General features: G+C 29.5%; 1 protein-coding gene across 1 annotated transcript in view; it reads left to right on the plus strand.

Annotated features, from left to right (window-relative positions):
• The window catches only part of LOC143258094 (uncharacterized), a 31,575-nt gene extending 15,495 nt beyond the window's left edge, over positions 1-16,080 (plus strand). The window contains exons 3-4 of the mRNA XM_076517113.1: positions 14,417-14,509; positions 15,749-16,080. Of these exons, the coding sequence (XP_076373228.1) occupies positions 14,417-14,509; positions 15,749-15,811 (156 nt within the window). The 3' untranslated portion in view covers positions 15,812-16,080. The remainder of the gene's footprint in view (positions 1-14,416; positions 14,510-15,748) is intronic.
• Positions 16,081-17,212: the final 1,132 nt, after the last annotated feature.

Here is a 17,212-nt window from a genome sequence, read left to right on the forward strand (position 1 = left end):
TTTGATATTGTTTTATTTGAATTGCAACGCTTTAAAATAGATGTGCCAGGTAAGTTTAATATTTTGTTATATTAATCGAATTTTCTATCCATTTACTTACATTAAAATATGGCACCTTTAGAATACATTCAATGAATATATTTTGTTGTATATTAACTTTGCTATTTAGTTTAAGATATATGTGTGTAGTAATGTTTGAAATATTAATAAAAATAACACACAGTGCATGCAGTTTACAAATATCAACAGTTATGGCCTAGTTAAAATTGGTGTTTGTTTTTCTGAAATATATTTTAGACTGTTTAGGGATATTTATATTTCAATATCCTTTTTGTTTAACTTTTGCTCAGTTGCAAATTGTGAACGCTTATAAATTGTGAACGCTTATTCAATTACTGATGTTTCCCAGCTATTAAACGTATAAAAACAAGACATATATATATGTATTCTATGGTTGCAAGCACTAGTACACATTGTATGATTTTAAATGGCAGTGCATGTTGTGCGGTTACAATAACCAGTACATATTTTATTGTTTTAAATGTCAATATATATTATGCGGCTCTAAGTACATCAATATATTGTGTACGTTGTAGATGAGTGTAGGGATATTAATAATCTGAAGTTGGTTTACTGTTGTGATATATAAAAAGGTTTTACCATCTTTGATCAGCAAACCAAAGAAATACAATAAGATAGTGGGTTCGATTTCTCTCGATGGACACAGCAGACAGCCCGATGTGGCTTTGCTGCAAGACAAACACACGCACACATCTGGTGAATTGGTTTGATTGTTTGTTTATTTACTGTTTTTGAATTTTGCGCAAAGCTACACGAGGGATATTTGCGCTAGTCGCCCCTAATTTATCAGTTTAAGAGTAGAGGGAAAAAAAGTTATTCCTCACCACCCACCGCTTAGGCTACTCTTTCACCAACGAATAGTAGGATTGACCGTCACATTATAACTTTCCCACGGTGTGTTTGGTGCGATAAAGATTACACCTCGGATTACAAGTAAAGTGCCTTAACCACTTGGCCATGCTAGGCCTAATTTGATACATATTATTTGTATTTGTATTCCTAAATTAATTTAAGTTATTAAATGTTGAGTTAGAATGGCTTAAAAAACTCTACAAAGATTCTGCCTCAGGGATTTGATTTACAGTCACTGACAAGAGGTACTTTTATATAATATTAAAATTACTCACCTCAAATGATTAGTTTCAATAGGTGCTTAAAATACAACAAAACACCATTATTAAACCCTAACGTAGAATTCTTTAGTTTCTTCTTGTTTGATTTTTAAAACAAATTGTTTTCCGAAACATTTCGTTATTACATTTCCTGTCTACCCTTCTCCATTAAGAGACACAAACTGTTAAATATTAACCATTTTATGGTTACTGAACTTATTCATTCTTCGGTGACCGTGATAAGGCGTAACGACAGTTTCTGTTTATCCTTAGAAAATAAGCACAGTGATAAGAAAGAATCTATCTATCTTTCCAAAGACACACTTTAATTCGGTGCTAAGTTATAAATCGTTGTAAGTGAACATTAGAAAAGTTATTTCATCATGTGACGTCTTTATTTGATGATGTTTTCTGAAGTTATAATTACCGAGTTATATTGAAGTGTTTCCCATAGGGGAATTTGTCTTTTCTTTCCGGTTGGTATATGGTTTCATTTTTCACAACATATGTGAATACAGTGCTACAAGTAAAACACTAAAATACACCTTTACTGTTTACCATCGAATTGTTATTCACATTGTTTACATTCCCAATGAATTTTAAACATTTTCTCTTCACCGGTTGACAATCGATATCTAACTGTATGAAGACCACCTTAAGATGATAGAACTCTCTGCAGTTAGTTGCTATGGTTACTTGTACAATCTCTTAATGATACATAATTGATGTCGATTTTAATTGTTTGCGATGTAGCAAAACTAACATCCACTTTGATTGTTATTCTTGCCTTGGACAATATTAACCTCTAACACTTCTCTTTATTGCAAATTGCATTTAAGTTTCAAGTCATGAAATGTTTTGTTGTTGTTTTTTTGTTAAATACTTATTTCTGTAGTTATATTTTGTTTTGTTTGTGTGAGGTGTCTCTGTTTGGGTACCACATGACAAAGTAGCTAAAAAGTTGAACTCACTGTATTAGAGTCACGTCTTCGAATCACCACCCCACAACAAAGGCATTTTTTTCAGCCGTGGGGCTTTATAATGTGACGACCGATCCCTCTATTCGTTGGTAAAAGAGTAGACCAAGAGTTGACAGTGGGTGGTGATAACTAGCTTCCTTCCCTCTACTCTTACACTGCTAAATTAGGAACAGATAGCGCAGATAACCCTCGTGTAGCTTTGCGCAATATTCCAAAACACTTTCTACGTTTTTCCCACTGCTGGGATCGAGCCCAGAAATTTCGTTTTGCTTTTTTTATATTTTTCCTCGACGTCCAGTGAAATAAGGTTTATTGTAGGTCAAGATACATGCTTCATATACAGATGTTGTATGTGCTTTAATGATGTAAATATATCTAACCAACTTCCTGTCATTTTAAAATAACACTATGTAACAACACTTTTACTTTTTCTTGTTCCTGGGCAGAAAGTGTTATTTCTCAATTGCTTATGTCTAAAGTAAATGGAAAAGACCTATTTTTCTCTTCAAACTTTGCTTTTGTGACCTGGGAACGTTTTACGAAAACATGATGGGAGACTATATTCAGGGTCTGATACGCGACAGTGATTTATATTACAGTCGCAAATCTCGAAAAACTATTCACTTCTAAACAATTTTGTTCATTTTTTTATAACTTTAATATAAACACATGTAAATCTTGATTCATATGTTGTTTTATTCAGACCTTATGCAAATGAAAATGTGCAAATTTGCCCGTTTTAACACAGAAAATAGTCTAATTTCTAAATTCAAAACAAACAAAGAGACCTTTCATTACCCGTTTTAATACAGAAAATAGTCTAATTTCTAAATTTCATTACCCAGGTCATAGAACCAAAGTTTGAAGGGAATAATGACCATTTTCTGTACTTTTACAACATAAGCAATTAACAAATAACGCATGCTATCGAAGAAAGAAAATTTGTGTTACATATGACGTTGTTGTTAAGTACAAAGCTACTCACAGGGCCATCGGTGTTCTGGCCACCAAGGGTATCTAGCCTGGTTTCTATTAGTATAAATCCACAGACGTATCACGGTGATGTTGGGGCAATTGTAAAGTATCATATAGTATTATAAAGTAGTTTCAGAAACTTGATGTGTATTGGTTAAGAGCATCGTATTCAAAGAAATTGTTAAATTATCCATTAAACATCTATTTATATTTCTTGCGTCATTCGTGTAGACTTGTATGGATTAAGACGAAGAAACAATATTACAAATCTAAAAATCGACAAGACATAACTATTGAAATTCGGCCACATTTTCATGCCCGGAGCTTATTATTGTTATGTATTGTAAACACTTTTGTGTTAAATAAGTTTTTTCGGTGTAATAGTAAGTTTTGTACATGCATGTGCATATAACAACGAAAGGCTCAAACATACCAATGTAACTAGAATTGTCTGGAACATTTATCTTCCTTTCTTGGCGGGAAATGTGTCACCTCAGTACATGAACACACACTGAGATTGGAAGAAATAAACGCGTGATTTTAAAGACGTCTTCACTTTTAACAGTATTTCAGTGGGGTTTCATTGTTATTCTCTTCTCTTAAGATGATTTGTGTTATATTCTCATATCTTTTTAATGTACGCTTAGTGTTAAAATCTAATTTACTGTTATTATTTGTTGTTCATTTTTCCTAAGGATATTTTCATATCCAGTAGGAAGTTATCGCGTTTAGCGACATCTGTTGGACATTACCTAAGGCCAAAAATTAATCTTTCATTAAGAAAGCTTTCATGGAAGCATAATATTCGCATCTTAATTTGCTGTTGTTTTTTTTATTTCTTTCACATTGTCAGTAATTATATTATATTCTTATTAGGTACAGGAAAAGTATATTATGAGAACTTAATTCTAAAATTATTAATTAATCGACTGTAAATATAGTTACGGCAGAAAGCTACAGTTGCATTGTTTGCAATATAGAACACAATGTAATATTGTCATGTAGACTATAATCTGAACATGAATTATAATGTTCATGTTTCTAATCGTATTTAGTTTTTCACTAGCTTTTTACTGTTTTGATTTTTTGTCATTTCCTTTATGCCGCCTTCTAGATGAATCCAAGAGTAAGTAAACTCATATTGTATTTATATCTCTTTTAAGTTAAACTGATATTGTATTTATCTCTTTTATATTAAACTGATATTGTACTTATATCTCTCTTCAGTTAAACTAATATTGTACTTATATCTCTCTTCAGTTAAACTGATATTGTACTTATATCTCTCGAAAGTTAAACTAATATTGTACTAATATCTCTCTTCAGTTAAATTAATATTGTACTTATATCTTTCTTCAGTTAAAATAACATTGTACTAATATCTCTCTTCAGTTAAATTAATATTGTACTAAAATCTCTCTTCAGTTAAATTAATATTGTACTTATATCTCTCTTCAGTTAAACTAATATTGTACTTATGTCTCTTTTCAATTAAACTAATATTGTACTTATATCTCTCTTCAATTAAATTAATATTGTACTAATATCTCTCTTCAGTTAAACTGATATTGTCCTAATATCTCTCCTCAGTTAAATTATTATTGTACTAATATCTCTCCTCAGTAAAACTGACATTCTACTTATATCTCTCTTCAGTTAAACTAATATTGTACTTATGTCAATCTTCAGTTAAATTAATATTATACTTATATCTCTCTTCAATTAAACTAATATTGTACTTATATATCTCTTCAGTTAAACTAATACTGTACTTATATCTCTCCTCAGTTAAGCTGATATTCTACTAATATCTCTCCTCAGTTAAATTATTATTGTACTAATATCTCTCCTTAGTTAAGGTGATGTTGTACTAATATCTCTCCTCAGTTAAACTGATATTGTACTTATATCTCTCTTCAGTTAAACTAATATTGTACTTATATCTCTCTTCAGTTAAACTAATATTGTACTAATATATCTCCTCAGTTAAACTAATACTGTACTACTATCTCTCCTCAGTTAAACTGATATGAAACCAATATCTCTCCTCAGTTAAGCTGATATTGTACTAATATCTCTCCTCAGTTAAACTGACATTGTACTTATATCTCTCTTCAGTTAAACTAATATTGTACTTATGTCTCTCTTCAGTTAAACTAATATTGTACTTATATCTCTCTTCAGTTAAATTAATATTGTACTAATATCTCTCTTCAGTTAAACTGATATTGTACTAATATCTCTCTTCAGTTAAACTAATATTGTATTAACATCTCTTCAGTAAAACTAATCTTGTACTTATGTCTCTTTTCAATTAAATTAATATTGTTTTATATCTCTCTTCAGTTAAACTGATATTGTACTTATATCTCTCTTCAGTTAAACAAATATTGTACTAATATCTCTCTTCAGTTAAATTAATATTGTACTTATATATCTCTTCAATAAAATTGATATTGTAAATATATCTCTCTTAACGTAAATTAATATTGTACTTATATCTCTCTTCAGTTAAACTAAAATTGTACTTATATCTCTCTTTAGTTAATCTAATATTATACTTATATCTCTCTTCAGTTAAACTAATATTGTACTTATATCTCTCTTCAGTTAAACTAATATTGTACTTATATCTCTCTTCAGTTAAACTAATATTGTACTTATATATCTCTTCAGTAAAATTGATATTGTACATATATCTCTCTTAACATAAATTAATATTGTACTTATATCTCTCTTCACGTAAATTAATATTGTACTTATCTATCTTCAGTTAAACTAAAATTGTTTTAACATCTCTTCAGTTAAACTAATATTGTACAAATATCTCTCCTCAGTTAAATTATTATTGTACTAATATGTCTCCTCAGTTAAACTAATATTGTACTTATATCTCTCTTCAGTTAAACTAATACTGTACTTATATCTCTCTTCAGTAAAATTAATATTCTACATATATCTCTCTTCACTTAAACTAATATTGTACTTATATCTCTCTTCAGTTAAACAAATATTGTACTTATGTCTCTTTTCAATTAAACTTATATTGTACTTATATAAATTCAGTTAAATTAATATTGTACTAATATCTCTCTTCAGTTAAACTGATATTGAACTAATATCTCTCTTCAGTTAAACTAATATTGTACTAACATCTCTTCAGTTAAACTAATATTGTACTAACATCTCTTCAGTTAAACTAATATTGTACTTATGTCTCTTTTCAATTAAATTAATATTGTACTAATATCACTCTTCAGTTAAACTGATAGTGTATTTATACCTCCTCAGTTAAACTGATATTGTACTAATATCTCTTCTCAATTAAACTGATATTGTACTAATATCACTCCTCAGTTAAACTGATATTGTACTAATATCCCTCCACAGTTAAACTAATATTGTACTAATATCTCTACTCAGTTAAAGTAATATTGTACTAATATCTCTCCTCAGTTAAACTAATATTGTACTTATATCTCTCTTCACTTAAACTGATATTGTACTAATATCTCTCTTCAGTTAATCTAATATTGTACTAATATCTCTCTTCAGTTAAACTAATATTGTACTAATATTTCTCCTCAGTTAAACTGATATTGTACCAATATCTCTGTTCAGTTAAACTAATATTGTACTAATATATCTCTCTTCACTTAAACTGATATTGTACTAATATCTCTCTTCAGTTAATCTAATATTGCACTAATATCTCTCCTCAGTTAAATTATTATTGTACTAATATCTCTCCTTAGTTAAGGTGATGTTGTACTAATATCTCTCCTCAGTTAAACTGATATTGTACCAATATCTCTGTTCAGTTAAACTAATATTATACTAATATATCTCCTCAGTTAAACTGATATTGTACTAATATCTCTCCTCACTTAAACTAATATTGTACTAATATCTCTCCTCAGTTAAATTAATGTTGTACTACTATCTCTCCTCAGTTAAACTAATATTGTTTCTAATATATCTCCTCAGTTAAACTGATATTGTACTAATATCTCTCCTTAGTTAAACTGATATTGTATTTATATCTCTCTTCAGTTAAATTAATATTGTACTGATATCTCTCTTCATTTAAACTAATATTGTACTTATATAGCTCTTTAGTTAAAATAATATTGTACTAATATCTCTCCTCAGTTAAACTGATATTGTACTAATATCTCTCCTCACTTAAACTAATATTGTACTAATATCTCTCCTCAGTTAAACTAATATTGTACTAATATCTCTCTTCAGTTAAACTAATATTGTACTAATATCTCTCCTCACTTAAACTAATATTGTACTAATATCTCTCCTCAGTTAAACTAATATTGTACTAATATCTCTCTTCAGTTAAACTAATATTGTACTATCTCTCTTCAGTTAAGCTAATATTGTACTAACATCTCTCCTCAGTTAAACTAATATTGTACTAATATCTCTCTTCAGTTAAACTAATATTGTACTTACATCTCTATTCTGTTAAATTAATATTGTACTATCTCTCTTCAGTTAAACTGATATTGTACTTATATCTCTCTTCAGTTAAACTGATATTGTACTTATATCTCTCTTCAGTTAAACTTATATTGTACTAATATCTCTCCTCACTTAAACTAATATTGTACAAATATCTCTCCTCAGTTAAACTAATATTGTACTAATATATCTCCTCAGTTTAACTAATATTGTACTTATATCTCTCTTCAGTTATACTGATATTGTACTAATATCTCTCCCCAGTTAAACTGATATTATATTTATATCTCTCTCTTTAGTTAAATTAATATTATACTTATATCTCTCTTCAGTTAAATTAATATTGTACTTATATCTCTCTTCAGTTAAATTAATATTGTACTTATATCTCTCTTCAGATAAACTAATATTGTACTTATATAGCTCTTCAGTTAAACTAATATTGTACTGATATCTCTCCTCAGTTAAACTAATATTGTACTTATATCTCTCTTTAGTTAAACTGATATTGTACCAATATCTCTCCTCAGTTAAACTAATATTGTACTAATATCTCTCCTCAGATAAACTAATATTGTACTAGTATCTCTCTTCAGTTAAACTAATATTGTACTGATATCTCTCCTCAGTTAAACCAATATTGTACTAATATCTCTCTTCAGTTAAACTAATATTGTACTTATATCTCTCTTCAGTTAAACTATTATTGTACTTATATCTCTATTCTGTTAAATTAATATTGTACTATCTCTCTTCAGTTAAACTGATATTGTACTTATATCTCTCTTCAGTTAAACTGATATTGTACTTATATCTCTCTTCAGTTAAACTTATATTGTACTAATATCTCTCCTCACTTAAACTAATATTGTACAAATATCTCACCTCAGTTAAACTAATATTGTACTAATATATCTCCTCAGTTAAACTAATATTGTACTTATATCTCTCTTCAGTTATACTGATATTGTACTAATATCTCTCCCCAGTTAAACTGATATTGTATTTATATCTCTCTTCAGTTAAATTAATATTATACTTATATCTATCTTCAGTTAAATTAATATTGTACTTATATCTCTCTTCAGTTAAATTAATATTGTACTTATATCTATCTTCAGTTAAACTAATATTGTACTTATATAGCTCTTCAGTTAAAATAATATTGTACTAATATCTCTCCTCAGTTAAACTAATATTGTACTTATATCTCTCTTCAGTTAAACTGATATTGTACTAATATATCTCCCCAGTTAAACTGATATTGTATTTATATCTCTCTCTTTAGTTAAATTAATATTATACTTATATCTCTCTTCAGTTAAATTAATATTGTACTGATATCTCTCCTCAGTTAAACTAATATTGTACTAATATCTCTATTCAGTTGAGCTGATATTGTACTAATATCTCTCCTCAGTTAAATTATTATTGTACTAATATCTCTCCTCAGTTAAATTATTATTGTACTAATATCTCTCCTTAGTTAAATTATTATTGTACTAATATCTCTCCTCAGTTAAACTGATATTGTACTACTATCTCTCTTCAGTTAAACTAATATTGTACTAACATCTCTCTTTAGTTAAACTGATATTGTACCAAAACCTCTCTTCAGTTAAACTAATATTGTACTTATATCTCTCTTCAGTTAAACTAATATTGTACTTATATCTCTATTCTGTTAAATTAATATTGTACTATCTCTCTTCAGTTAAACTGATATTGTACTTATATCTTTCCTGAGTTAAACTAATATTGTACTTATATCTCTCTTTAGTTAAACTGATATTGTACCAAAACCTCTCTTCAGTTAAACTAATATTGTACTTATATCTCTCTTCAGTTAAACTAATATTGTACTTATATCTCTATTCTGTTAAATTAATATTGTACTATCTCTCTTCAGTTAAACTGATATTCTACTTATATCTCTCCTCAGTTAAACTTATATTGTACTAATATCTCTCCTCACTTAAACTAATATTGTAAAAATATCTCTCCTCAGTTAAACTAATATTGTATTAATATATCTCCTCAGTTAAACTAATATTGTACTTATATCTCTCTTCAGTTATACTGATATTGTACTAATATCTCTCCCCAGTTAAACTGATATTGTATTTATATCTCTCTCTTTAGTTAAATTAATATTATACTTATATCTCTCTTCAGTTAAATTAATATTGTACTTATATCTCTCTTCAGTTAAATTAATATTGTACTGATATCTCTCCTCAGTTAAACTAATATTGTACTAATATCTCTATTCAGTTGAGCTGATATTGTACTAATATCTCTCCTCAGTTAAATTATTATTGTACTAATATCTCTCCTCAGTTAAATTATTATTGTACTAATATCTCTCCTTAGTTAAATTATTATTGTACTAATATCTCTCCTCAGTTAAACTGATATTGTACTACTATCTCTCTTCAGTTAAACTAATATTGTACTAACATCTCTCCTCAGTTAAACTAATATTGTACTTATATCTCTCTTTAGTTAAACTGATATTGTACCAAAACCTCTCTTCAGTTAAACTAATATTGTACTTATATCTCTCTTCAGTTAAATTAATATTGTACTTATATCTCTCTTCAGTTAAATTAATATTGTACTTATATCTATCTTCAGTTAAACTAATATTGTACTTATATAGCTCTTCAGTTAAAATAATATTGTACTAATATCTCTCCTCAGTTAAACTAATATTGTACTTATATCTCTCTTCAGTTAAACTGATATTGTACTAATATATCTCCTCAGTTAAACTGATATTGTACTAATATCTCTCCTCAGTTAAACTAATATTGTACTAATATCTCTCCTCAGTTAAACTAATATTGTACTAATATCTCTCTTCAGTTAAACTAATATTGTACTGATATCTCTCCTCAGTTAAACTAATATTGTACTAATATCTCTATTCAGTTGAGCTGATATTGTACTAATATCTCTCCTCAGTTAAATTATTATTGTACTAATATCTCTCCTCAGTTAAATTATTATTGTACTAATATCTCTCCTTAGTTAAATTATTATTGTACTAATATCTCTCCTCAGTTAAACTGATATTGTACTACTATCTCTCTTCAGTTAAACTAATATTGTACTAACATCTCTCCTCAGTTAAACTAATATTGTACTTATATCTCTCTTTAGTTAAACTGATATTGTACCAAAACCTCTCTTCAGTTAAACTAATATTGTATTTATATCTCTCTTCAGTTAAACTAATATTGTACTTATATCTCTATTCTGTTAAATTAATATTGTACTATCTCTCTTCAGTTAAACTGATATTGTACTTATATCTCTCCTCAGTTAAACTTATATTGTACTAATATCTCTCCTCACTTAAACTAATATTGTAAAAATATCTCTCCTCAGTTAAACTAATATTGTACTAATATATCTCTTCAGTTAAACTAATATTGTACTTATATCTCTCTTCAGTTATACTGATATTGTACTAATATCTCTCCCCAGTTAAACTGATATTGTATTTATATCTCTCTTCAGTTAAACTAATATTGTATTAATATATTTCCTCAGTTAAACTAATATTGTACTTATATCTCTATTCTGTTAAATTAATATTGTACTATCTCTCTTCAGTTAAACTGATATTGTACTTATATCTCTCTCTTTAGTTAAATTAATATTATACTTATATCTCTCTTCAGTTAAATTAATATTGTACTTATATCTCTCTTCAGTTAAATTAATATTGTACTTATATCTCTCTTCAGTTAAACTGATATTGTACTAATATATCTCATCAGTTAAACTTATATTGTACTAATATCTCTCCTCAGTTAAACTTATTTTGTACTAATATCTCTCCTCAGTTAAACTAATATTTTACTAATATCTCTCTTCAGTTAAACTAATATTGTACTGATATCTCTCCTCAGTTAAACTAATATTGTACTAATATCTCTCTTCAGTTGAGCTGATATTGTACTAATATCTCTCCTCAGTTAAATTATTATTGTACTAATATCTCTCCTCAGTTAAACTGATATTGTACTACTATGTCTCATTAGTTAAACTAATATTGTACTAATATCTCTCCTCAGTTAAATTATTATTGTACTAATATCTCTCCTCAGTTAAACTGATGTTGTACTTATATTAAACTGATATTGTACTCCTCAGTCTAAATGATACTAAAAATACAATGCATTGAAGTAATGGTTAAATCTCAAAATTATAATTTTTTCCTAGGTTATATAGTAATGAATTTTTATAGTTCCCAGTTTATGTAGTAATAAGTTTTTATAGTTTCCAGGTTATGTAGTAATAAGTTTTTATATGTTATGTAGTAATAAGTTTTTATATGTTATGTTGTAATAAGTTTTTATAGTTTCCAGGTTATGTAGTAATAAGTTTTTATAGTTTCCAGGTTTTGTAGTAATAAGTTTTTATATGTTACGTAGTAATACGTTTTTATAGTTTCCAGGTTATGTAGTAATAAGTTTTTATATGTTATGTAGTAATACGTTTTTATAGTTTCCAGGTTATGTAGTAATAAGTTTTTATATGTTACGTAGTAATAAGTTTTTATAGTTTCCAGGTTATGTAGTAATAAGTTTTTATGGAGCTATCTATACTGATCTTGAAATCAATACAGTGGAGTGTATAAGATTTATAAATGCTTCCATTCGTTGTCAAATTATATATCATTATGTTAAGAGTCAGTTGGTCTAATCGATATTGTATCTGCTTTTCTCACTTTTGTTTAACACCATCAGGTAATTATACCATTTTAGTAGTGTTTATTAAAATATCCACTGTCTTGTTTATCTGTAATTACAATATTCTTAATCTAGTCTGACCACATCTGCTCTCTGGCAAGGAATGCAGGGTTTATCGGGCCATTTCCACCTACTATTATAAACAACAAATCAACATGTTTTTATATTATAACAGAGTCAGTGATTTATATTTGTTAGTTCTCTACTTCTAGTTTTATATATTTTTCTAACTGTTTCTGTTTCATTGACTTATAAAATATGAACAACATCACTAAAGTTTCTTTTATTTTCCTTTTCTATCATCCTTTCAGAATTGCATCGAGGTAAGTGTTTCTTATAAACATTGTATTATAAACAAATTTAATATATCCTAATGAAATAACGTGTTAAAAAGTCAGTCATTTGCGAAATAAATACAAATGTTTATGCCTATCAAAAGCTGGTTTAAAGCTACATAAAATTTGAGAGGCCCGGCCTGGCCTTGTGGCTAGAGTGCTCGATTCCTAATCTTAGGCTCGGGTTCGAATCTCCATCATATCAAACGTCCCCATAGCCGTGGGGACGTTATAATGTGACGGTCAATCCCACTATTCTTTGGTAAAAGAGTAGTCCGAGAGTTGACAGTGGGTGTTGATGACTAGCTGCTTTCCCTCCAGTCTCACACTGTTAAATTAGGGACGCTTAGCGCGGATAGCCCTCGTGTAGCTTTGCGCGAAAATTAAAAATAAACAAATTACAGTTGAGCGTATCCTAGTGAAACTTTACTCTGTACAAGAAAAAGAACGTAATTCTTTCTAATATGTAATTCATGTCTCCATCTACAGTTAACACGTACAACATATCGTGTTCCTTCTGAAATCAGAGAGTATTCATTATTAGCTCAATTATAAATTCCTGCCGCGAAGTGTCTTACGAACATTTAAAAATAATGAGATACTTTATATTAATGATAAAAATTATAATTCGGTTATGACTCTGTGTTAAGTAAAGCCGATAAAAACGAGTAACTTCGTAATATTTTTAAATTATTTTTTTGCTTACGGTTAAGCTTGACTGTTTCCTCCTATAATACAGTCTCAATTATGTCACACCAGTGCAAATATTAATTACATTTTAGGCTATTTCAAGTATGAGCTTTGAGACTAGTTCTTTGTTTGTTTGTTTTGAATTTCGCGCAAAGCTACACTAGGGCTATCTGCGCTAGCCGTCCATGATTTAACAGTGTAAGACTAGAGGAAAGGTAGCTAGTCATCACCACCCACCGCCAACTCTTGGGTCACTCTTTCACCAACAAATAATAGGATTGAGCGTCACATTATAATACCTTGAAGGCTGAAAGGACGAGCATGTTTGGTAGAATTCGAACCCGCAACCCTCAGATTACAGGTCGAGTGCCCTAACCGCCTGGCCATAATGGGTCAGACTATTTCCTGGCCATGATGGGTCAGACTATCTCCTGGCCATGATGGGTCAAACTACCTCCTGGCCATGATGGATCAGACTACCTCCTGGCCATGATGGATCAGACTACCTCCTGGCCATGATGGATCAGACTATCTCCTTGACGTTGTTAAAATATCAAATTGATTTTTGTTCTTTATCTAACTAGAATATTAACTAGTTACTTACACACCCTTATCTTAACCTACAACTCTGATCTCGACAGGCTCGTTTATTTTAACGAACTAAATACCACGGAAAATCCAATCACAAAGAATGACGTCACAAACCCGTAAAATTACCTCAGGGAATGTGTCTAAATATGCGAAACTTTACGTATTTATTTTTCTAAATTTTATTATTTGAATGAGTGTGTGGAGGTGTGGGGATATTCATTAGTAGCATCAACTTAAATACAATTTTCGACATCTTTGAAAATTCGCGTTGGATCCGTAAAATATTAAATAATAATACTGGCTATACAACTCTGAACTGTTTTAGTAAAATTCCCTTAGCACACATTCTATTATATATTTATATGTATAACGTGTGTACACACACAAAAACAGTCGTTTCTTCTGAATTCTAGAATTTTGTGACCAAGACATCAGAAGAAGCTCGAACCAAAAAGTCTGTGTTGAGAAAATTCCACAATTATCTTATCACACTGCGATCCTCAAAGGTTAGAATTTTTACGTTTTTATAGCCAATAATTGTAGCGATTGTTTTAAAAAAAACTTTCTGCTCTTAGACTAATTCAAGTAATAATTTTATCTTCTCTTTATTATCCGTATGTAGTTTCGGATCTTAGATGTTTCATACCACATACATTTTCAAGTTTCAACTAAACCTATATATTCTTCATTAGAACTAGCAATTTGAAACGTTTGCACATGAAAGTAATCTGAGAAACCTATTTAAATAAATTTTACTGTTTCATTTAATACGAAGCGATAAAGCATTTTTGACCCCAAACCTGAATGGTGGCCAAGTTTTGATATTTACTTTGTACTAAACAAAAATAGAATGGCAATTGCGGATTGCGGGTTCGAATCCCCTTTCTACCAAATATGTCCGCCCTTTCAACCATGGATACGTTATAATGTTACGATCAATCCTACCATTCGTTGGTAAAAAAAAATTAGCTAAGTAGTTGGCAGTGGGTGATAATAATTAGCTGTTTTCCCTCTAGTCTTTCACTGCTGAATTAGAGACTGTTAGCGCAGATAGCTCTCATGTAGCTTTGCGGGAAATTCCGAACAACCAAACCAAACAAAAAAAAACGATAAAACTAAAAATATAGAATAAAAAATTAATGAACTATTGTTTCTTAGATTAGAAACAAAGAATGACTAGCGAAATAGTATAAACTAACGAAGCTTTGACTTTTACTTGAAATATCTGCCTGAGTAATCACAGCGTGATACTAGTTAGTGCATAATACACATTACTGTGAAAATGAGACACGAAATGGTTACCATTCTTAACTTTGATGTGTCAAAGTAAATTGAAAATAATTATAATTGATTTACAGTTACAAAATCCTTAAGCAAGATTTTCTCTTTCGTCTTTTAAGCCTTAAATGTCTAATCTGGATACATTGTAACGATCCACGTACAATATACAATCAATATTTCGCGATTCATTTTCAGTGGGATAATACTACCTACGTAAAACCAAACTAATATCAAAATGCATTTATCATAAAATTATTTTCACCACTTCATATTGGCTACATTTGTCACGTGACTTGTTGATTTCCATGTTCCAAATCATGTTAATATACTGTGCTCTGTAAACATTTAATCGGTTTTGATTGGATTAGACCTCCTAGTGTATGTTTTTACTTCCTACATCTCATTAGGTGTTTCAATCTTCCATTGTTTATTACCATAAATTCTTTTATCACCTATTTCCGCAGGTGCCACATTTATCAGGACTACGTTCTCCATCTACCTTCCATCAAAACTCCATGGTGCGTTAGACGAGAGTAAATCACCAGGAATCGAATACGAGTTTATCCGTAACAAACTCCACCAAATGAAGTCTGTAGGTCGTATATAAAACTGTATTTATTGTTTTGTTTCATGAAAACGATACTGTTACCCTGAAAACAATATTAAACGTTGGAAAGTCATGCGTAATCTGTGAGGTAAACAACTACAGAAGTAAACAGATTCATCTATCCATGTAACTGAAAGATTATTATTTGTAATTAAATTAAATATCTTTAATAAACTATTGTTCTGCACAGAGTGGTAATCATTTTGTGGTTGTTTTTCTTTTTAAGTTCAATTTTAGGCTTCTTCGAATTGCGGGGAATTTAATTTATACTTGCTAACATGTCACAACGCATAAATTGCTACTTTAATATACAAATGACAATATTAAAGTAATAATAAAGATTTATGGACTGTTTGAAGTTAAGCACAAAGCAACACAGTGAGCTATCTGTGCTCTGTCCACCACGAGTATCAAAACCCGGATCCTAGCGTTGTAAGTTCGCAGGCACACCGCTGTGCCACTGGGGGAGCAATTGTAAATAAAAATGATTTAAAATCATTTCCAAGTTTATGAAAATAATTTGGGTAGTCAAATCCAACTCTGGCCCAATAGTTAGTGAACTGTACTAAAGTCGTAGAGCATAGGGTTCGAGCCGTGGTTCTGCCAAACACAATCCACCTTTCAAATCATGAGAAAAGTAATCGAAAATCCTGTTATAAGTTTAAAAAGACAGACAACGTTCTTGTTGCTGTGGTTACTGCAGCTAATTATTATCCCTCTGGTCTCAAAAATAAGATCGGTTGTACTTGAGTCGAAGGAAGTTAGTTTGTTTCAAAGGAAGTTAGTTTGTTTCCTCTTGGAAAAAAAAAAACGTCAGGGGGATATGGTTGAGGTGTTAAAAATTCTGAACTTATAGTGTTGATGTATCAACACTTTTCATATTTAACATTGAAAATAGTAGGGCTAAAGACACAAATACAAATTCTGGCAGGGTAGATGTCATCTTCAGCTACGACAGTTTTATTTTTCTAACAGGGTGGTTGGCCTTTGGAATGGGTGGCTTTCGGGTGTTGTGGAGGATGTAAATTTAAGTAAGTTTAAGAAAGAGCTTGATAAGTATATGAGTTTTTAAATCATTTTAATGTAGTTTAGAAGATCCAAGACGGGTTAACAGGTTCCATGTTGTCTCAAAATGTTATCGTAAAGTCTCTGTTTAAAGTGACATTTAAGTTGAATATTCTATATCCTGTTATAAATTCATATTCCAAAACTAAAGTAACTCTCTCGCTATAAAGGATTATGGTAAAACACAAAACATAATTATAAAGCCATTTAATTTGTTCTACTGATGAGACTCCTTTTAAGAAGTTAAACACCTTAT

Source organism: Tachypleus tridentatus, chromosome 7 (assembly GCF_004210375.1).
Source record: "Tachypleus tridentatus isolate NWPU-2018 chromosome 7, ASM421037v1, whole genome shotgun sequence".
Classification (NCBI taxonomy): domain Eukaryota; kingdom Metazoa; phylum Arthropoda; class Merostomata; order Xiphosura; family Limulidae; genus Tachypleus; species Tachypleus tridentatus.